At 45.7% G+C, this 23,107-nt stretch overlaps 1 protein-coding gene across 6 annotated transcripts in view; it reads left to right on the top strand.

Moving 5' to 3' along the window:
* The first annotated feature begins 235 nt into the window (after nt 1-235).
* The window catches only part of kmt2cb (lysine (K)-specific methyltransferase 2Cb), a 78,877-nt gene continuing 56,005 nt past the window's right edge, over nt 236-23,107 (top strand). For 5 of the 6 annotated variants that reach the window (XM_084481304.1, XM_084481303.1, XM_084481302.1 and 2 more), the window contains exons 1-10: nt 236-961; nt 3,442-3,633; nt 10,007-10,095; nt 12,167-12,314; nt 14,591-14,866; nt 17,465-17,574; nt 17,735-17,844; nt 18,494-18,656; nt 19,137-19,308; nt 21,884-21,998. In XM_084481304.1, coding sequence (XP_084337430.1) covers nt 3,443-3,633; nt 10,007-10,095; nt 12,167-12,314; nt 14,591-14,866; nt 17,465-17,574; nt 17,735-17,844; nt 18,494-18,656; nt 19,137-19,308; nt 21,884-21,998 — 1,374 coding nt within the window. In that variant the 5' untranslated portion in view covers nt 236-961; nt 3,442. The remainder of the gene's footprint in view (nt 962-3,441; nt 3,634-10,006; nt 10,096-12,166; nt 12,315-14,590; nt 14,867-17,464; nt 17,575-17,734; nt 17,845-18,493; nt 18,657-19,136; nt 19,309-21,883; nt 21,999-23,107) is intronic. The other variant, XM_084481305.1, reaches the window with a different exon arrangement.

The following is a 23,107-nucleotide window of genomic DNA, read 5'->3' as shown; positions in this document are numbered from 1 at the left end:
AGAGTATTTTGAAGAAATTGCTAAATGTGTTGCGCTTCAGCCCTTGTCTTATTTTTTCATCATTATCATCATCTATGATAATAGCGGTCTATATATTTAAAAAAAAACAAATATCCCTCAAGAACCACGTAGCACTTGTGTCCGGGAAGTCGGGTCTATATTTTCAGGAACTCATCGGGGTGTGCTTCGGTGCCACTTAACGATAGCCATGGCCACCGTCAGAGAGTATACCGATTCGTTTTCTTCAACTTAATTTTTCACATTTCACCCAATTCTGCTCCTCGCGCTTATTCTCGGAGCGGCGGGCATTGACCAAAGCATGCAGATGTGTGTTTTTTCTCCATTTTTTGGTGGCATTCATTGCTGCGTGGCAGCAGGCTGGCTGCGGAGTCTGAAGTAGCCGCCGCTCGCTCGCGCAGCTCGTCGCAGCTGAGGAAAACAGAAGCGGTCGGCCACAGAGCGCCCGAGCTCGCAGCCACCCCAGCATCTCCTCAGCACTGGCTCCACGTCAAATAACACCCTTTAGACCTCCGGAGATCGCTCCGTGTCGAGTGTATTCGGACGCTGCGTCCACATCAGCACTCGTCCATGGTGAAACAACGATAACGCCGACCAGCGCGATCCCCAAAAACTGGGGTTTTAACTACCGCTCTTGCGACGACAGCTGTCACCGGAGAAAGGAAAGTGATCCATCAAATGCGTGCGCGGATGAGGCAGGTTTCCGCTGGATTTACCCCATCCGACCGTCCGTCAAATGGGCGAAGTTAGGACCAACGCCACGACATTGGATTACCGTATTATGCGATATGCATTTTTGAGAACTGCGGTGTTCCTTCACTGGAGAGAGGCTAGCTAGCTCAGTTAGCCGGCTAGCTGGCTAAGTGATCCAAAGTGTGACGTTCTCTACCCCTCCAGTATTTTGGACATGAAGAAAATAATTCGCTACTCATAGGGTCGGAAGGTAAGATTTCTTGCTGGCACTGTGGTATTTTGTGATAAGCTATGCTTTGGGGGGGTGGGGTGGGTGGTGTGGTGTTGGGGGGTTTGGGTGGAAGCCTGGCTAACGTTTTGTAGGTCCAGGCTACTGCTGGAGGTGTTCGTCGCCGCCTTGGTTTTCGTGATAGCGACTCTCCCAACGCGACACCCCCTCTCCGTGCACAACATCACTGTAGCTGGGCACTGTGGAGGTGTCACTCACAGCCCAGCATGTCCATCCAACGAATGCGTTCGTAGATGACAAATATGGTGTAAAACGACACGAATCGCGGTGGAGTTGGACGCTATTTACTTTTCCTAGTGGTTGCAGCGTCAGACCCATGCAGAACAGTTACGTTTCAGCAAATAGACGGCGCCCGTCCGTATGTTTGTGTGTGGGCCAAATGTTATGCTTTTGTCATCTTCTTGGACACAGTCGCCTCGGGTGGGCTCATGTTGTGTATATATCCGTTCACATGGGTTATCGGTGTGCGTATCGGTGGTGGGGTAACACTAAAGACCTAAGGATGAACGGGGGTCTTCATGCGTACTGGATGGCTTAGTTATCCAACTCACTACAATGTTAGCTAACCTGTTTGCTATCCGAACCACTTCCAAAGTTGCCAGGTTTGCTTCTGGGGTTCAGGGCTGATGCTTTAATCCCCTTCTGAGTAAGTCGTGTGGTTGTGTTTTTATGCTCGTTTGTGTACAGTACAGTCCTCACAGAAGTCCTCACTTGCGTTTCGCGTTGGTCGTTTGGGGAAATAAGACCTTAGTTGTGAACAACAGGCTAGCTAACGCTAGCTACGTTGGAGCATGCAATTGCTTTGTGCTCAAGCTTGAGTAACAAAAGCTAACGTTAGCAGTTGTTGAATTTTTAACCTCCTTGTCATGGCAGTGTGGTTCCCTACCATTAGTTTCCAAATGATTTAAACGCAAAATATAGCATTACTGAGCCACTTGACGGTTAGCGACATTTAGGACAGTCCTCAGTTTTTACCTCTAGTAGGGCTTGAGCACCACCAGTAGCTATTGTTTATTGCTTAATAGAATGGCACACACAAAGCACATACATGTCTCTAAGTTTTCTAATCTAATCTCTAATCTGAGAAGACAGGCCATGCAAATTACTTCTTGGTTGCCTATGTCATGTATTTGCGATATACATATTTATTGTGACCTAGAAGTAAACGTCAACAAATGTTGTCTTTGTACACCCACCCCTTAAGTTGAGAGAGTATCATGTTTATGGATGGAAGCCCACAACTTTGTGACGAGAATGCTGCTGTCCATCAAACGACTAATGTTCAAATGACAAGTACCCTAGACAAAGAAGGATTCATATATGAATGAATATGGCTTTATCATGGAACGACATTTGGTTGTCCACGGCACGCGTTGCAACATCTTTCAATCTTTTAATTTAAGGAAATAATTTCGCCAAAACAAAGGGGCCATATACTGACCTCAAACTGGTAATTACAGTTTGAGGTCATGATTCATTTATGACATGTAAACATGGTAGACCACAGCTATTGATCTTTGACGCGGACATTTCACCCGGTTGTTCTAATCCACTTGTTTCTCCTTATTGGACTGGCAGCAACCTACTGTAACTTATACCTCTATTGGCAAAAAATAATGACTGTTCATTTAACTAAAGTTTATCCAAGTCCACATGGTTTCATTTGATGAAGGCCAGGCTTGAACCCAAGGGTACTTCTGGTGCCTCAGCAAACAATGCCATTGGTCAGAACTTGCCAAGCTCTCTGCCATTTTCCCAACTCATTAGGATTTATTTAAAATGCATGAATGCAAATGATACTGATTATTTGGCTTGTAATTTAAAGGCTCAATGCTATTTTTAGTTATGCAGGACCATTGGCTGGCAATAAAATTATTAATTTAATTATGGGTTCATTTAGTTAAATTATGCAACAAATGCCATTTGCTAGCCCCCTTCCATTGCGCCAACACAATACAAAAAGCTCAACATAAATAGGCTAAATACAGAGTAATATAGCCTTTTTTTATTTAAAAAAAAAAACAACAAAAAAAAACCTAGAATGCATTACTACTTCCAAAACAACAGCTCTCATTTGCAACACAAGTGTCAGATTAACCAAATTGAGACCACAGGGCAAACATTTGTAACATTTAAGCATCCATACATGTTCATCATTACTTCAGATGATGACTGAACTAGGCTAATAGGAAATGATCCAACCTGCATATGAAGTAATGTTTTTTTCCTTCGGCTGAGGTCCATATCTTATAGTCTTTATTCAAGATTTACTATCTCTGCCCTTTATTTCATTATTGTTCCAAAAATAAGGTGGCAATGGACACATTTGTAATCCTAGAACACTTAAGTGTGACACTGTAGGTCCAATTCTTGAGTGCGCCAGTTGGTTCCCCTCGGTAAGACACAGACTATGTTTGTTTGTGCTTCCCGCTTCGGTTCAGAATGTCATCAGAGGATAAGACTGTGGACCCCTCTGACCAAGGACCCTCACCGACGTCAAGCAGTGGAGGGGCCACATCCACAGGAAGTCCTGCCCACGCAGACAAGCGCCCCCGTGGCAGGCCGCGCAAGGATGCTGCTGCTGGCACACTCCTGCCAACACCACCCTTATCCACATCCAAGACCAGGAAGAAGTATGTTTGCAAAACGGTCACTCATGTCATGACACTTAGCCACAGCTTGCATACATATACTTGGAACAGAAAAAGAGGAATGTCCGTGTTGTGCGTTTTTTTTTATGGTTGATTCTACTTCAACTGCTTTCCCGTCAGAGTAGTTGGATCCACGGTTTTCCCATTTACTAGGGGAATAACCTGTGAATGGAAGAGTGCATCTGAATTAAGGTTGGCCCTGAGTAGTTCAAAATGAGCAGGAATCCACGGTTTGATCGCAGGGAAAGAGTAGGCGCGCTAGGCTGACGAGATTAGTGGACGACGTCGGTGCCTCCTAAAATGTGTTGACCTTTTAATGAGAAGCTAATGGTGTTATGTATTCGTATGTTGGAAGTCTGGCTTAAAGATTGATCAATTTCAACATTGTTATTAATCAAAAATCATTGGTTTATTAATCTCCATTATAATCATTTGTCGGATCTTGTTTGGGGAACTAATTGTCAGATTTGTATTTGCAACTTGATTGACAGCATTGTGATTTGGCAAGTGCGCAGGTGTCTGCTTTAGTGTTGTAATTTGGAATATGGTCATCAATATCGGCTATGAAATAGTAATTAGTTGTTGCCCTACATTAACACTTTATTTCTCTGCTGCAACCTTCCTTTCTATGCTTTTCCATGGATCTAGCAAAATGGTATATCTCGAGCGAACTGTTGTGCTGGGACTTGGAGGTTTACGTAATACTGCTCAAAAGCTAACTCTGTTCCACAATGTAGTCAAAGTGTTTGTCCACCTTGAATCCAAGAAATTACTTAAAATGTTCCCAATATATTTTACCTGGCATTAGCTAATAATGGCAATGTACTATGTACCAATGGAAATATGGAAGCGCCTGATATGACTCTATCTAGATTCTAGTCTTTTTATCTAGGGCCAAAAGACAGAAAGTTTGACGAGAGAAATCCTACTATATATACTTATGGCTTTGCTATGAGTCCCTAAAAAACAGGGGTAACTTTTGCCTTTGTATGTAGTTGTATGCAGGGCCCTCATGGTTCTTAACTCTCTCCTTACGCTGTCCTCAATCAATCATAATGCCCATTTCTCAAGGGATTGTTTAATCTCTCAGCATTCACGTTAATACTCTAACCCCAGTCTGACCCGGAGCCTTCCCCTCTCTGGGTTTATTTTAATGTGTTTATTAGATGGTGTGGCTCACCATTACAATTATCTGATATTTAGTCTCCTATTTAGTCCAAGGATTGAGGAATAAACTATTGGATGTGTTTAATAATCTGATGGATCTTGATCATGATGTTGTTATTGTTAGTGTTGTTTTGTGAATCTCTTAGTAAAAAGTTTAGCTCAGATGGTCAATAGAAACAAGAACCAAGCGCCAGTATATAATTGGACTTGTGATAGCGTCCACTACAAATGTTTATGGTGGTGGAGTTAGGTAGTTGACTCATCCGGAAGGCTCAACAGAAAGTACTGCCATTCCATAATCATCGCTGTCCGTGACATATCTACACTGATCAGAGTTATCTAGGCTTGTACATTGCGACGACACATCACAAAGGCCACCGCCATTTTAGAAGCATAGGTTCATTGGAATTGTTTATCTAAGGTAATGCTTTTTTGGTAATTGTTTAGTAATTCATTATATGGCTTTGTCATTCTGGTATAACGTTTTTAAAACAGCCCCATCGTTTCTTATGCGAGAAGTGACGAAACAAAGCTTTATATTTCTAGGTTATGGTATATTTACATTGATTTTAGTATTTTACAGTACTACAACTCTCTTGAGCCCTCTCAAAAAGGCGAAGGGTCGCCAACAAAAATTCCATGATTTATTCAGATTTTTAAGCCCTATTTTAGCCATGCAGTTGGCCATATGTAGTTGGCCTGTGTAGAACATGACACCCAGTCTTTTTAGACATTGGTCACCAGAACAATGGCTGGTGGCTAACCCAGCTGCATGGAAAGGACATTAACGAGTCACAACCAAACTACACTATTCTCCTATCCATTATTGAAACACAAGTGCAGATACATTGTGTGTGCATTGGCAAATGCTCTCCTTAAAATCACTCATTCGTCTTCAAAAATGTTTTTGTTAAACGTTTTTCTTTTTAAAACACTACGATTCTACTCCCATGCATACCTCCAAATGATGTGCTGTGGTAGACCTTATTGTCACAGTTCACTTGATTTGCCCACACTCCATCTGCTGCGCAGTCCATTCCAGAAAGATTTACTCCAATTCAGGTTTTCGCCTCTGCTTCCTTCAGAGCTGGAACTACTTGCCCCAGCATTATTTTCACCCTTTTTTTTCTGTAGCTCTCCCTCTGTGGTGGTGATTGTGGGGGATAAGTTGCGCAGGGTATGGGGGTTGGATGTTGAGGCTTTATCAAAAACATTAAGTGTTCTTTTATCAACGTTCTGTTAATTTTGGTTCACAACAATAAAGGTTGTTCAGCTCATTAATCTATCTATTAAAATACTATTTTGTGCTTTATGGAACGTGCAAGCTATTTGATGAGGAGGTTAAAATGCTACAATTGAAATGGTGGAGCAGAATATGTTATGAAGTACCGCACCATTGTCAGTGTGAGTTAAAAGCAGTAGGCTAGCTGATTATTCCCCCCTTGTACATCTGTAATGTTCATGTTTATACTTAGCCATTCGAAACGTCATGTGACTTTCATGATGAATAATCAATATTCCGTTGCTGAACTGGAGTTCTCCATCCACACGGCATCGTATACTAGTGAGATACAGTAGCATGTTTTTGACCAATTCATGTCTTGATTACATAATTGACAGAAGCAAAAAGGATTAAAAGATCCTGTATTGCCTTTTCCTTGTGTGTCATGGTGGTAATGACAGTGATCCACACATTCACATTACATTTACATTTAGGGCATTTAGCAGACGCTTTTATCCAAAGCGACTTACAATAAGCCCACCTCGATGGCTGCCTTTCTTGAATCCTCCCCTCTATGCCGTTGTCTTAAGAACAGCATCAAACGACGGCCAGGGCCGATCGTGCTTCAGTTGTGTGCTTCATTTCTAGAAAATAAGGGCGGGACCGATTTTAGGAGGAATGTGATTGGATTGTTTCAAATATAATTGGTGATGGTGGGAGGGAACACTCATTGTTTACTGTGAAAAGTACCCAGACCCCAACTATGGTATTTGTTTAAATGTCATGGCAACAGGCTGGGTCCTGGTGAGCCAATCACCACAATTTTTGTGTTGTGTGTTTACAATAGTGGAAGTATGTACTGCATGCTTAGCACAACCGTCATAAACAGTGTTTTCACCCGTTGAAATGTTGATTACCTGCTAGGACTTTTCCTAAGGTATTTCACAAAAAGTGTTTATTCAGTTAGGCTGAAACCGTGTAGACAATAAATGCCCATGTTTTGGGATAGCTTGCTTTATAGAGGAACAGTTACAAGGTATTTGGGTCAGTTAGGCACTGAACCATTGAACTGAAAACCATTGTGTCTGACGGAGATGCCAACCAACAACCGAAACACCAGATTAAAGAAAAAGACAGAAGATGGTAATCTAATCACTAATCACTCACAATTTATCCAAATTGTGAGCCATTAGTCTTTCTTGTTTACCATGATGACATCATTATTTGTTTACCTTCTGTTCTGCTGTATCCTAAAATCCCCCCTTTGTTTATACCACTGTTGGATCCCTATCCCCTTTGCTGCCTTAATAATGGGAGGATCATATAATTATAGGATAGGATTTTCTTTGGTGTTCTTGATTTTCAAAGCAGATTCCGTTTCCAATTCAATTAGAAACTTGTTTGATTAAAGCCCGCCGTTTAATTAAGGCATCACAATGCAGTTGTGTTCCTGCCATCATTTGAGGTTCTTGGGTTTCTTCTTTATCTGGAAGTGGAAGGCATTTAGAGGGAGGGGCTGATTTGGCAGCCGGCCGATTATGATTTTTCTCTTCAGTGGCAGTGAAAATTACCCCAACCCACCCCCTCATTTCCCACCCCACGCATCCTCTGGCTTACCCCTTGAGACATGCTGCTCTTATTTACGCAACGCTTCCCCCTACCCACCTAGCATGCCCCACAATGGCTTTTGCAGTTTAATTTGTAGCCATGGCAATTATCCTCTCCACATGGCACTTTCCAAGATCGGGTTAACAGAGCTCTCTTGGAGGATGCTGACACTGACGGATCTTTCCGACGCGTGAGGGAGGGGCATGCGTACAGGCAAAGGACCCTGTAGACGTTCTGGTTACATGGGCTGACGTGGCAGTTTCAGATGGGAAAACAAAAATAAAATAAAAAACCTTGAACCATGCAAAAGGGGAGTGCATCTGGTGACCTTCATCAGGGGCTAAAGATCGTAGGCGACGGCTGTGGATATTGCAGCACAGTGTGATCATAAAGGCAGGGAATTTCAGTAGATTCCTGCTCAGCCTGTAGGCCTCGAACTGCTGGGATCTAAAAAGTGGAAAAGACTCGTTCTCGTCAGCCAAGATGCTGAAGGGCAGCTGTGAGGTGGCGATCTTGTGCTTCTTGGGTCTCCCCCAGGCCCTAGTGGTAATTTTTGGTGGTCATTTTTCAGGATCACACCTAGACATTTTTCTGGCAAGTCTGAACAAATGGAGTGTAAAGCGATGGGACTCTTCTAGCGACTTTTATTCATGGCCTTACTATCTTTTGGATGATTTTGATTCCGCTGCCCCTCAATGCTGGTTCGCTCTGCATTGCGTAGCATGTTGAGTGCTCCTGACGAGGGCTGTCCGATGTTGACATTTTTGACTCATGATTGGCACACAGAGAAGGTGATATTTGATGTTTTTTGTTGAACTTTTGTTTCATATAAAGACTTGAAGACAAACATCATTTTTGGGAAGATTTAAACGGATACAACACTACTAAAAAGCAACAGAATAACATTCCATAAAATACTGCCTGTTGACAAAGGAAATCCTTTTGGCAAAAATTTAGAATGGATGGAGTGTGCGCAGCATAGTGTTGTCGATTTTTGGTCAGTCTGACTAACAAATTAATTGATGCAGGCTAGATTTATCATCCTCCTCATTAACCATTTTGGGGTGATTTGGATTCAGGCCAAAGCACAAGTCATGGTTATCATGTTAACTGCCTGTGTAAAGAAATGGGGGGATTCATTGGAAAGCTCTAACTCCTAGGAAAGGGGAGGAAGGTGTGACCAGCTTTGTCATCCTTTTTTATTTTTGTATGAGGTGACATCACATCATACTTTCAATAATCACAAGGAAGACAAGTGGATGTGGATGAATGGATTCCCAAAGGCTTGACATTTATTGCTGCGATTATGGATGTTTCTGGTCCAAAAAATATGTAGCACATGCAGTCCACATTCTGAAGCTAGTATGGAAGATGAAACGCATGGATTACCCCAAAAATATTGCTAATCTCTCAAGTGTAAATCTAAAATAAATGGTGTTTGTATAACTTGAGTCCCCACGTGATTTGTTTGAGGATTCCTTGCAACGTGATGAGTTCCACACGATACCTCAAGAGTAAACTAGCTCAATGACTAAGTATTGGCAGCCGTTGGCCTCCCTGATTGCAGGTTCGTTAATGGCGTCTTAAATCAGTTGGTCATGCTTATTACCCTGGGCCTGTGTTCTGGTTTAACATTCGGTGAGCACATGTTTAGCGCTTGTGCCTCAATAAGCCTGTAATGACTCTCCATTCCACTTGGGACGCAAAGAGATGAGGGTTGCGCGGGGTTGGTTGCTGTGTGTGTGTGTGTGTGTGTGTGTGTGTGTGTGTGTGTGTGTGTGTGTGTGTGTGTGTGTGTGTGTGTGTGTGTGTGTGTGTGTGTGTGTGTGTGTGTGTGTGTGTGTGTGTGTGTGTGTGTGTGAGTGAAACCAGTAATATGTTGTAATGAATTAGCACGATTTGCTGGCTCACGCCACATTAGGTGCACCCACAGCTCTGCTTGTGCTGTGTTGAGTTATAAGGCGCAGCCGTACCGGGGCGTGATGTCGGGTTTTTAATTCCCAAGCTTTCTCGCAGACTTGTCAAAGCAGCAATATCTGTCAGCGCGTGCCCCATGCCAAGTGTACATTATGCACCCGCCACTGCTACCCTCGCTCCACCTCCACGCCTCTCTGCCTTGCCCAGCGGCCTGAGTGCATCCATTAAAAATCAGTGACAGCTGTGACTATATTTAACTAATTTATGACCCCCACCCGCCGACCCCCTTTCTTTCTCCCCAGGCCAAACTGAGGCGCTAACCCTTGTTTTCTTTCATCTCTCTCATAACGTTAAAAACACATTTTAATTTGATATCATTGTCGTTCTTTTATTTTATGTAGTAACCCCCGTTTATTTGTCTGTCTCTCTCTTTCTGTATAGGGGTCGCACCAGAGGGAGGTTTGCTGCGGATGAGGAGGACAGTATGGATGGGACGGAGATAGCAGAGTCCATAGGTCCTCAGGACACAGGTGAGTCTCAGTTGTACCTCCCCTATAGATATATACACACACACACACACACACTCTCCAGCCATCCCCCGAACCATCTCCTGGTCCTTCTGGTAGGGAGTGATGTACAACTTGAACTGTGCACTCTCCCTCTCTCACTACCTGGCAGCGTCATGCTGTACAGTATTTCAGGAGAGGCAGAGGAGAGACGCTCTCTCTCTCTCTCTCTCTTTCTCTCTTTCTCTCTCTCTCGGGGTAGGGAGGATGGGAGCCTTTTCTTTGGCACCCAGAGCTCCTAGTTCTGGGCTATAATTGAAAGGGTTTAGTTTTAGCTGTGAAGCTTTGGAGGGCGTATTTTTTATTTTTTGGTCTATTTTCCTTGCCATTTTTTGTTCTGTCTGTCTTTCACTCTGCCTTTTTCTCTCTCTCTATTTACCCCTATTGCGTGCTCTCTCTCTCTTGTTCTCTCTCTCTGTCTCTTGCTCTCTCGGTCTCTCTCTCTCTCTCTCTCTGCCTCTCGGTCTCTCGGTTATCACTCTCTCTGCCTCTCGATCTCTTGCTCGCTATCTCTGCCTCTCGGTTTCTCTCTCTGCCTCTCTGCCTCTCTGCCTCTCTGTCTCTCTGTCTCTCTCTCTGTCTCTCGCTCGCTCTCTCTCTGTCTCTCTCAGTTCTCACTCACTCTGCCTCTCTGTCTCTCTCTCTGCCTCTCAGTCTCTCTCTCTCTCTCGGTCTCTCCCTCTCTATCTCTGCCTCTCAGTCTCTCGCTCTCTCTGCCTGTCTGTCTCTCGCTCTCTCTGCCTCTCGCTCTCTCTCTCTCTCTCTCTGCCTCTCGGTCTCTCGCTCTGCCTTGCGATGCTGCTTTCCGCCTGCTCTGAGATTGGCATGGAGGTGCAGAGGGAAAAAGCCCAGGGCTAATGCCCTCTAAAAGCTTTTTAAAAACCCATCACTCTCCCTAGACCCATTTACGTGCCTCCCCCCTCCCCCCAGCTCCCACCTTCTTTACGTGTGTACATTGCATCATGTGACCACGCCTTTCATTCCCATAGATCTCCACTGTTGTTGCGGTGTGCAGTCTACCTTGCAGTCTTGCATTTTTTTTGGGAAGGGATCTAAAAAAAGCTTTTGTTAGGCTTCCATTTCTAAAGAACGGGTCAACCTTATTCTTTTCTTCTTCATATTTTTCAACCTTGTCTACAAAAGCCCTGGCGCTTACAGCTCTCTCTGTCTCCAGGCTTTCACCCGGATGGGAATTCACAATAAGTACTGTGGAAGAGGGAAGACTGAGAGATACAGAACTCAACCGGAGTTAGTTTGAACCGGAATAGTTTGATGCAAGTTTCACACTTGCAGAAGTTTTGCATACGTCATGATAAGATTTATTAGAAGGAGTTTTTGTTTGGGCTGCGTTCAGTCCATGTTTCAAATGCACTGGAACGATTAGCCTGCCAGTGTGTCCCAAAGTCGCAGGATGATTTGCGCTTGGTAATTTATGAACATGATCATAATTATTCAAATGACGAGCATAAAACACTCATATTATGTAGATGAAACGTTATCATTGTGTTGCTTGAATAAATCTTAATTTATAAATTTGCATTGCTCAAGGAGGACTAGTGTTGGGATTTGTTCTACGTCATCAGAACGGAAAGAGGATCTTTAGTTTGTTGAATTTGACCGGTACAAAAATCCCAGACTAATTTTGCACTCCTTGGCCATATCTTATTGTTTTCTACTCATATTTTCAACTCCCTCCATAGTTTGTGATGCTCTGCCCAATACCCCCCTGGCTCCCATCATACTAATGAAATCAGTGCCTCAGCATATGGCCTCCGTATTTTTACCACCCCTCTCTCTAACCCATGCCATGTTCCTAACCTGGAGCAAATGGCTTGGACCACCACCACAGCTTGTGTCTGTCAGGAGACAGACACAACATGTACATGTTAGGCGTTCTCGGAACGACACAGACATTTGAGTCCGTCCACAAAGCACCCAAAAAAGACAATGGTTTCTCGCCACTTTGGTCACCACTGCATTGTGGTGGCCCTTTTTACGAACCCTTTTTTTTTTTTGTCTCGCTTCCTCCCTCCAGAGATGGAGGCCCAGCTGGCGGAGACTGTGGAGCTGGTGACCAGCGAGGGGCCAGAGGAGGACAGGCCCCCGTCCCCCATGGTGGCGAGCCCTGTGGCCGGCCAATCAGCAGGACCATCTGTCACAGCCAGTGGAGAACTGAAAAGCAGGTTGGAGACGCACTGAACTTCTATTGAACCAGGGAAGAGAGATATTTATTTTTCTTGTTTTGTGTAAAAGAAAAAGCTGAATCTGATGAGTGTGTTTGCATGTTTATTCCAGTCTCTGTGTAAAGTGTGTAGCAGAGTTTTTCAAATGCATAGTATGCCATGCTTGCTACCCCCAACCAAGTTCAATGGTGGTTAGAATGGTTTTGAATACAAAAATGTATTATTTATAATTAATTTAAACTTTTTTATGAATGTACATTGACTGGCGGATTGTCCGTGAATATGATTAGCCCTTGGCTAACTGAATGCACAAACAGACAGACTCTGGTCCGCTGTAAAACGGGGGTCCCAGTCTGCTTAAAGTGAAAGCCGATTTGATGTGAACCTGGTCCGACCCAACTGTGGGAAGCGAACCAAAAACAAATGCATTGTGGGTTGAATGTACACTTTTGCTGCTAATTGGAATTAATACTGTTTTGCTGTAGGTGTAAGGAAATTTAACCTAGATTAAAATTCAGACTTGGTTTAGTCAGAAAGTGAAAGCACTATGGTTGGACTGTATAAAGCAACTGCTTGCGGTCAGTCACAAAAATACTGACTTTTTTACCAGAGCAAATTGAAAAAAGGTTGGACTATTGTCCACAACAAGGAAGCGTGGTAAGCTTCCACAACAAAGTCCAGTGGGAACGCTTAGTGAACCAAATGAAATTGCAGCAAAGTATCAACTTCCGTAGGTATAGGTGTAAAAGAGACCTAATGGTGAAATGGACCCTAACGAGGATCTTTTAAACCCCACTACTAACGTTAACAATAAAGAGGAGCCATTGAAGAGTAAGATGAAATGTACATAAAACGCCTTTCTGTTAAAGCATGTGTATATGCTGATTTTAAAAAGAGTCAAGTGATGCAGTAGGTGGGCTGATGCGTTATGTTAACTGGAAATGTTAGACTATTTCTGTCTGGCACCTGATATGTTTTTATTGTTGTTGTTCTGTTTTATTATATGGGCATCATGCGTAATGCAAGGCAGGCCCATGCACAGCAAGTTGATATCCAAGCCAACCAGAACTTATACTTGTTGCTGTTGTTCTTCAGTTAATTTCCTTGAATCCAATATCAGTTTGTTCCTTTATTTACTTGAATCTAATTTCAGTTTGTGCCTTAAGAAATAATTGGATTGTTTATTTAGCCAATTGATTTAGTGTTTTCCCTTCCAAAGATTCTCAATAAATGGAACATATTGGATTTGATTTTCTTATTTTTAAGACTATTATATTGAAAATAATGCATTTGTATAGTGAAGACCAGATCAGGGAAGAACTACGGGCTACATAATGAGCCATGAATTGTAGTAACTACAATTTTTTGAAGTTACTATTAGTTTTGTTATACAGTTAGCCAAATATATTTTTTACATAAAATTTGGATACTGAAAGGCTGTCTAATGCCCATCCCTTATTTGAAACCAATGAAAGGTTGGCACCTTTACCCATACTGCACGATTCAGAATCAGCACGCCTGGATTCTGGTGAAGTAGGGGTACTACAGCCTGGTGCGCTTTAGTCCAGGCATGCACAAGGGGCACCAGCCCGAAACGGCGCCATAGCTCATCGTACATTGTACATTGGACACCCGACAGTTGTATCTAAGAATTGTATGCATAAGCATGACCCGGGCCGGTCGTCAGACAATGGCGGCGCTGGCTTCCCAGATGCCACTCTGTTAAAGGTTGTAATCAATCTGGTGGCCTGACGGCCCGATCGAGGGTGCTGATGGAACGCTGGCTGGCAGCATCTCCAGGGATCTTATTAACAGGGCCATCTCTTCCCTTAGAAAGCTGCTAAATATTTACTGCCTGCTTTATGTCCTCCGTGCTCCGGCCTTTCTCTCCGCCGCGCCCGCGCGCACCTGCCCACTTCAGAGTAAACGCTATCGGACCAGCCGGCTGATTGACGCGCCCGGCTTGCCTTGTTTACCACGCGGAATTTGGCAGGGGGGGGGGGGAGAGAAAGTGGATAGCCGCATAGCAGCACACACAGCGCTCTGTGCTCCGTTTCAAATGCAAGCGCAGGGCATTATGTATACATGTACGGCCGCTCAGCCAATCCGAACGCGCTGAGGAGGAGGAGGCCTTAATTTGTGGTGACATGCACGGCACTGTAACAAGTCACAGTGGTTATGTATTATTCAACACGCCCTTCTGTCTCTCTTTCTCTCTCTCTCTCTCTCTCTCCACCTCTCCGTCGCTCGCTCTCTTTCTCCCTCGTCTGCTTCAGCGAACGTCTCTGTGCCTTCTGTTGCTGTGGCGGCCGCAGCCTTCTGGGTCAGGGGGATCTGCGAGTGTTCAGCGTGACGCCCGAGCTCTCCGTTCCCCACCACAGCCGCAGAGACGGAGAAGGAGGAGGAGGAGGAGGAGGAGGTGAAGTAGGAGGCGGAGAAGGAGAAGGAGGAGGAGGAGCGGAAAGCTCTGCGGGGGACGGCAGCGAACACGACCACAGTACTCACCCGAGCGCGGCTCCCCAGGCCACCTCAGGACAGAGGAACAAGCTGAAGTAAGTGGAGGCCCGGCGGAACGCACACAGCGTCACCAAGGTCCTCTGGCCGCCCGCCACCTGCAGCCCGGGCCGGTGCAGTCACCTGTGATAGGGGTACCCCTGTAGTCACGTAATGAGGCTGGTGAAATCAGAGACGCCGGCGGCCTCACCGGGATGACCCCGGCCCTGCTCACCGCGTGGGCTGGACAGTGCCTGGGGATTGGTTAGCGGGGTCGGGGTCGGGAGATTTAAATGAATTGAAAGTGTCTCAGGTTAGAGCTGAGGTACTATAGCCCACGGACCCCATCGTTGTTTTTTGTATGTTATATGCTGTTTCCTGGCTGTTGTGCATCGTTTTAACGTAGAATGTAGGCATAGCCGACATACAGGCTTGAAGGTTGCCTTGAGTTGGCGGATCCCATTCACGCGCATCGCACTTGGGGTCTAAATTGGGGATCTTGTGTCCACCGTGGCTGCCAGGCCGCAACAGTCAGTGTGTGTGTGTGTGTGTGTGTGTGTGTGTGTGTGTGTGTGTGTGTGTGTGTGTGTGTGTGTGTGTGTGTGTGTGTGTGTGTGTGTGTGTGTGTGTGTGTGTGTGTGTGTGTGTACATGCGTGAACATGCACACGGTGCCAACAAAGGACCCTCCCTGGACTCCCCTGGACAGCTGCCTAATTTGTTTCGCTTCTTTGGAACCAACAGAGCAGCTCCCCTGGGCCCCGGTGACGTAATGCACAGCAGAGAGCAGCGCGGCCGTGGCAGCCTGACAAGCCAACCATAGATTGTGTTGTTGTGTCGGGGCCTTTGGACTGGCTTGACCAGAACCAGCCCATTAAAAATGCCGCTTAGCGATTGGTCAAAAGGAAAAAACGGGGTTTGAGGGCGTGGGCAGGGGTTCTGTCGTCGAGGCAATTGTTTTGATTCAGTGAAAGGTATTGAGTGATGGGTAATATAGAGGTGGGAGGAGGGGGCGGGGGGGTACCTCTGACTACACCAGGGGCTATGTCTTGCAACACTACCACCATCCTCCCAGACACCCCAGTTTCTTGGTTTTGGTGGTTTGGTTTGTTGACTAGACTGGGGCCCTTTTTTATTATTATGCTAATCCCCCCCACCGCCTCCACATCTTCTGCATGCTCTGTAGCTCAGCAGTTCAGGCCAGGGACTCGGAGAACCACTTCCTTTTCAACAGATTTCATGAGACCGAACAGCCAACCTCTTGTATGCACGCCAGATACAACGGGTCCCTCCTCCTCTTCCTCCTCCTCCTCCTCCTTTTCCCCCTCCACCCTGTAGCTCTTTCTCTGCTCTCCAGCCTTTCCCTCTGCTCATTCCTTCTGTCTTCATCCTCTCATCTTTGTGTGGAAATAATGCTGCTGTCTGTTAGGGGTGTAATCAAGTAAATGAGTACTCGTCAAGCTAATTAAGAGATTGCAAAAATATTGTAACATAAAATCTTTATATATATATTATAGATATATTATGCTGATATGTATTTTGGCAACCTTTTTGGAGCAGGAGAGATCATTAAATAGTGAAACGCCTTCACCGTTGCGTCATGCAAATGTTGTGGAGAGGCTGTACAAAATAGGTTGTTTAGCCAATGTTTATTAACTCGCCCGGGTAGGGGAATTCTCCCATGCATTTGACAAGTTTTACAATAATATCTGCCCGCTAGGAACATCAGGACATCATCACTGAAAGGGAAATGTGAAGCAGCATACTGGTGCTGTATTAAAAATATGTACAGGGCCAGGAAGCAGGGGAAGCCGATGGGAACTACTCTATAGCGCTATCGCTAATATTCCTACACAATCGGCAAATTACAAAGTGCCCTGCCCTAAACAATAGACGTTTGACGTAAATGCAATTCAACTGGATTGAATTTAAATGATATATATACAGACCGTTATATACTGGGAGTAAAAAGCAGGTAAAGCCTAATTTTTACTCCTGCGTAAAGTGCTGTACGTCGGTTACGGAGAGCCCTCTACGTCGCCGGAGAGCCTCTCCGTCGTCTCCGGCTGCATGAAATATTTTTTAAGTGACCGTCAAGCGACAACGGAGACGGCAAGGGCTGCGATTGGTCCTCTAAAAACATCATTTCCAGAATTACTTTTCCGGCTTGACTACTATCACAACGTAAACACTGGCAGCGCCTGCAGCGCTTGCATTGCGTATCCGGCACCACGATGGAGAACTATGAGGGCTTGAGGGGTCTCCGTGGTTACGCAGTTGGATAGTGCATTACGCAGTTGTAGAAGTGTAACCAGCGCTTAACAATCTGGGTGACCAGCCAAGCTCTGGTGTGGGCGAAACACAAATGGACTGTTTTGAACACAGATTCAAACTGACCGTAGACGTGGAAATTAGTAGAAACTATCATTGGTGTGAAAATAAACCAAAGAATCCACTCCTCAAATCACTTTACTTGGGAGCTCGCTTGGAATCATTTTGTAATGGTGAGGTATTTCTTGCATCTCGTATGCACACGATAGCCCCTTTTTAATCGATTTGTGTAACTCTTACTCTTTCAAACCACTGTGTTTTGTGTCATAGTTAACTTGAACGCACTCTACCCGTATTGACCCGGCTCCATCTCTGCTCCTTGTTTCAGTGGATCCGAGCGGCACGTTGAAGGAACAGACCCAGCCAGCCGCTTCTGGGACGAGCTGGCTCACGTCGGCTTCCCCCGAGACCCGGATGTCCGATCTCTTTTTGCGTCGGGTACGAGAGCTCTCTCTCCCCCAACCCCCCTCCCCTGAACTGTAAACACCTGGTCATTGATCAACTGGTGTTGAGGTTTGTTTTCTAGGGATGGCTCCAATAATGTTGACCCCCCCTCCCTCTCTTACATTCTCCCTATTCTCCCGTCTTGGCACCACAGGGCAGTGCTGGGCCCACCAGAGCTGCGTGTTGTGGTCGGAGGGAGTTTGCCAGGGCGAGGGACAATCTCTGCAGAACGTGGACAGAGCCATTGACTCAGGGAGCACAAAGGTGAGCCGGTGCGGGAGGGACGACGTGAGTGCCACGCTCCATGGACTAATGAGTGATAACACCGTCAGTAATGTGCCAGGGACAGCGGGGATAGGGTGTCTGCGGCAGGCAGGCAGAGTGGGGTTTGGACGGATCAAAGCATCTTGGTAAAGGTCGGATCTCTCTGTAAAAATGGGAAAAAAAAAAAAAAAGCTATAAAATGGAAAAGGTCACGCCACTCAATGGCGCGGAGCCCTCGCGGCAGCTTGGCTGCCACCGCTGGCGGAGGCGTAGCCCCCGGCTCCCTTGATTGTGTTTGCACCCCCTGCTCCCCACTACGCCTCCCCTGCAGCCCTGTAAACGCATCAGCACTCCTTCTCCGGAGTGGCTGTTAGCCTACACTTGTACCACCAAGGGAGGCTAAAGAGGAACGGTAGCTAGAGCTGGAGCCGCTAAATGTGTTGTCTTTTGCCGGTGGGGAGGGATAACTGGACTCACTAGGAGCTAAAAAGCAGACCATGAAATATCAGCGAAGCCTCCGCCCTCTTCAAGGTTTTTATTTACCACTGTTGTGCGAGTTTGATTGGTTATGTCCAGTGTCCAAGTGTATATTTGTGAATGTCATTCATATGAGCCAAATGTGAAACGTCCTCCCGCCTCTCTTCACCAGCACTGTGCATACTGTAAGCGCCTTGGAGCATCCATAAAGTGCAGTGCGGAAGGATGTGCTCAACTCTACCATTACCCCTGTGCCGGGGCAGCTGGGACCCATCAGGACATCAGGAGTCTGTCCCTCCTCTGTCCGGACCACGTCCAACTGGCCATCCACAGATGTAAGGAGCCAAACTAGGAAAGCGCTGAAGTTAGATCTTCATCTTGCTTTTAAGCGTGTGTCATCACTGCCTTATGCTCCCTAGTGCCTGCATGTAAAATACCTCTCTTTCGCTTTCACTCTCTCTCTCTCCCCTCGCTTTCTTTGCCCTCTTTCTTTCTCTCCCCTCTTTCTCACCACACTCTTTCTCTCTCTCTCCCCTCGCTTTCTCTTTCTCTCCCCTCTCTTTCTCCCTCTTTCTCTCTCCATCTCTCTCCCTCTGTCTCTCACTCTCTCTCTCTTACTGTCTCTGTCCCTTTCTGTCTCTCACTCTTTCTCTCTCTCTGTCCCTCTGTCTCTCACTCTCACTCTGTCTCTGTCCCTTTCTGTCTCTCACTCTTTCTCTCTCTCTCTCTGTCCCTCTGTCTCTCACTCACTCTCACTCTCTCTCTGTCTCTGTCCCTCTCTCACTCTGTGTCTCTCTCTCTGTCCATGTGCGTAGTTGCAGACGAGGTGAACTGCGTGTTGTGCGACAGCCCCGGGGACCTCCAGGACCAGCTCTTCTGCACCAGCTGCGGCCTGCACTACCACGGGATGTGCCTGGATATGGCCGTGACCCCGTTGAGGAGGGCAGGCTGGCAGTGCCCCGAATGCAAAGTCTGCCAGACGTGCAAGTGAGTCATTCCCAAAGGGTGACGCCCACTTTTGGTGACCTTTGCCCCCACCCTCGCCTCCCACTGCTCTACTGCTCCAAGAGTCATAGCCCTTCTCCGGCAGCTCCACCGCAACAAATTTCTTTTCTTTCTTTTATTTTCATATTGCTAATTTTCTCCCAGGCACAGTGTAGCCACGCTGGTTTGTTTACCCCTCTGTGGGCAGTGAGCAGAGTAACTGTTGCAGCCCGGAGCCCGGTGCTTTAACTCTTGACCTTATGTGTGTAGCGTGTGGGTAGTGCTGGCAACACTGCCTTCAGTTTGCCTGCTAGCACACATTAGCCTTGTAGAAACTACAAGGCCAAATAGGCATTGCGAGATTTGATACGTCGGTCACGTTCATCATTTAAGTGTTAATTCATTCATTTGCTCAGAATTTGCATGCTTGCAGAGTGAAGGAATCGCTCGTTTGCTTGAGGTTGTAATTGCATGTTTACTTACCTGATTACATCAGCCTTGTGCACGGCACTTATGTTTCTGTATTTTCTGATTATTTAATTTGTATTGGTTTATAATGTTGCTGAAAATTAGATTATAGTGTATTGGTGGTTCATCCCTTAATGCAGCCTTTTGGTCCTTTGTTTAGATAACTGTAATTTTATGACTCATTGATGAAATTCCTTTTTCGAAGGCAAAAGGAATTCTTCCCATAGGGGTGATTTCACTTTGGGGAGGGCTGGGAGATACTAGTGTTAATTATATAAATCAAGGAGCTCATTTCACTGTTATATTCGAGCCATGGATGTATTCTGTGCCAGTTAGCCTGAATCTTGTCTTTGGCCTGCTGAGTAACGTTACTTTCACCTGTCTGAGAAACCTGAGGGTTAACGTTGACATCACTGGCACTGTCTGCATTAACGTTAGCCCTTTGGGTTCCAGTGTTTTCTCTAATCAGGTTTCACGTCAGGTGATGTAACGTTAGATTTACTTTTTTTGCCAGTTCAAGTTCACATAATTGAAACCAGTCTGCACAGGGTTTTCCACAATGTTTTTCTTGCAGTCAAATAATACTAATATGCATTATAATAGCACATGACAGCATACCTCTCTAACCAATCAGAGAAGAGATGCCCTCATTCGTCAGAATTATTGGGGAGCAATCTAAGAGATAAACTTGTCTGAAATTAGTAACAGATATTATTACATGTCACAAACTAATACCAGACAGATGACGTTGCTATTTCTGACAAAATATACTGAAATGATGGCTCTTAGACCATATAGTGAGGCTAAAGATCTAGCCTACAGCACATTCTAATATAACCTACATCATGAATTTGGCCTTTATAGGCTATTATCCATGGGTAAGAGGAAATAATAATTACCCTATTGACCCGAATATGAGACGACCCTCCTTTTTTCAAGACCCTCCTTTTTTAATTTTTTTAGAAATAAAAAAATGTGTATATATATAATTTTTATTTTAATAAAGGCTCATTGAAACAGTCGCATGTGGATAAGAACATCCAGGATGCTCTACTGGCACTCTATCCTCACAGAGAGGGGAGATGTGGAGGGTTGTGCACACACGCAGACAGGCCCTGCGGTAAATCAACCTCCGCTAAGATCACAGAATGCAAGCATTCGTAGGACAAGAAGTGCGTGGAACTTAAGCCATATACAGTGAGGGCAATTAGCTGTCTACTAATGTGTGCTACTGTTGCGGTGTGCGAGCAAGGTCTCAGGAGAACGATAGGTTGAGTCGAAACCTTGCACACACACCACAACAAAAACACTTAGCTCAAACTACGGTAACCGTTAAGGCCTAGCTCTTCCAAGAGATAGAAGCCAAACACAAACACTGAAACAACAGTGCGCTACCCGGGTTCCAGCAGGTAACTCTGCTAGACCCGGGCGACTTGGACCGCTGAGTAAGCCTTCCGCTCCCCGCTTTAGATCGCTTTAATGCACTTTGTGGGCAGGGATTACTGCGGCAAATGACTCTCCCCGTTGGTACTCGGTAGTGCATTTTGAATGGCTAGACGTTGAACAAGTGGAATGGTTCCGTATTTGTTCTATACACTGAAACACTTTATTCACACGTCCCGCATCGTATTTGGTAGATTTGCCGGAATCGATTAAATGATGCACAAATCCTGCCCTGAAATTCAGGCCCTGTCATTGATATTCTGACAAATTGCATGAATTGCCATTGGCTAAGAATGTAATGAAGGGGTTGAGATCATACCAAATGATGTCACACTGTAAAATAATTGGTTTTGCTGGTTATTTACATCATGACTGCCCACTGTAAACATGCATTTTCCTCTAGCAAATTATGGCCATCAATAATGCATGAATCTGGATTCCACCATGATGCTGTTGAATAAGCCTTGAATTTGTGTTTTGGTTATTATTTTGCAGAATTCACTGCTTACTATTCCTAACTTACTAGCTGACACAAAGATTAGAATTTTTTTCACACTGCACTCTTTAAGCAAAATCGGTATTTGACTGTGTTGTGTGTACTGTTGGGTGTACCAGAGTAGGGGGAAGATGGGAAGCACTCATTAGTTGTCTCTGGCTCTGTGTACAGGAATCCAGGGGAGGACACCAAGATGTTGGTGTGTGACATGTGTGACAAAGGCTACCACACCTTCTGCCTACAACCTGCCATGGATTCTCTTCCTACCAACGGCTGGAGATGCAAGGTACCATACTGGAATGTGTTTGATTACGTTTCCTGTTTAGTTTTTTCTCTAGACTTACTGATCCATTTACCGTTTTCTTTTATGATTTGTTTTTTTTAAGACAACCCAGTAAAAATGTAGTAAAAAAAAAAAAACATGCTTCATTAGACCCACCTTTTCTTAGGCCTGTCACAGAGCCATTGCCAATGCGACTATGACCTTTTAACAGTTGATCACTGGAACGCTTCCTGTGGTTAAGAAGTGACTCACCCTGGCATATCTTTTAAAGGCTGCCGATGAACCAGATAATACTGCACGTGCGCCTGCGCACGTGTCTTTGTGTTGGGTGTGAAGGTGAAGATATTGGGGGGGGGGGGGTGCGTGTGCGCGCGCGCGTGCGCGCGTGTGTGTGTGTGTGTGTGTGTGTGCGCACGTCTCTCCACCACTGCAACCCGCCCTTCCGCTCTCCCTCTGGCAGTGCATTCGGCCCGCCCCGGCACCACGGTGGGGGGGGGGGGGGGGCTGGTAAATGTAGCAATAGCAGCCAGGTCGGACCCACAGAGCCGCGGACGCTCTCGTGCAGTCGAGGCACCAGGTGGTGTGGTGGAACATATCACCACCACCACACGTCTCTGTTTGACTCAGTGCTGGAGGGGCGAGGGGGCGGGCTGCTGATAGTGGTGGTGGGGGATGGGCGTACTCGTTTCTCTGCACTCCCCTTTTCTGCTGTGCGAAACCGGCTCCCCTCTTCTTCCTCCTTCCTCTTTCCTCTCCGTCAAGCGTGCCCCGTCCCCAGCACACAACATCCCCACATCCCATCCCATCCTTACCCTGCAGGCAGCCACGTTCACAAGGCAGCCGTCTCCATGACTCGGGAAATGAATGAGAGAGAAAAACATGACTCATCGCTCCAATTTCAGCGCTCTCGCTCTCTCGCACGCCCCCAGTCAGTCAGCCAGCCAGCCGGCCGGCCGGCTTGTCAGATGTCTTATCTGTTTTGTTTACAGTGTCTATGGGTGGAGCCGCCGAGCGTGCGGGGTCCTGATGCACGTCTGCAGTACGGTTTAATCAGAGCTATTAAAGTTGACCCCGGGCACGAGGAAACGGCTGTTAATGTCACTGTGACAGAT

The sequence above is a fragment of the Micromesistius poutassou genome (assembly GCF_964030765.1).
Source record: "Micromesistius poutassou genome assembly, chromosome: 16".
Lineage (NCBI taxonomy): Eukaryota > Metazoa > Chordata > Actinopteri > Gadiformes > Gadidae > Micromesistius > Micromesistius poutassou.
The sequence above is the reverse complement of the archived record's forward strand: the minus strand, read 5'-3'. Positions and strand labels throughout refer to the sequence as shown.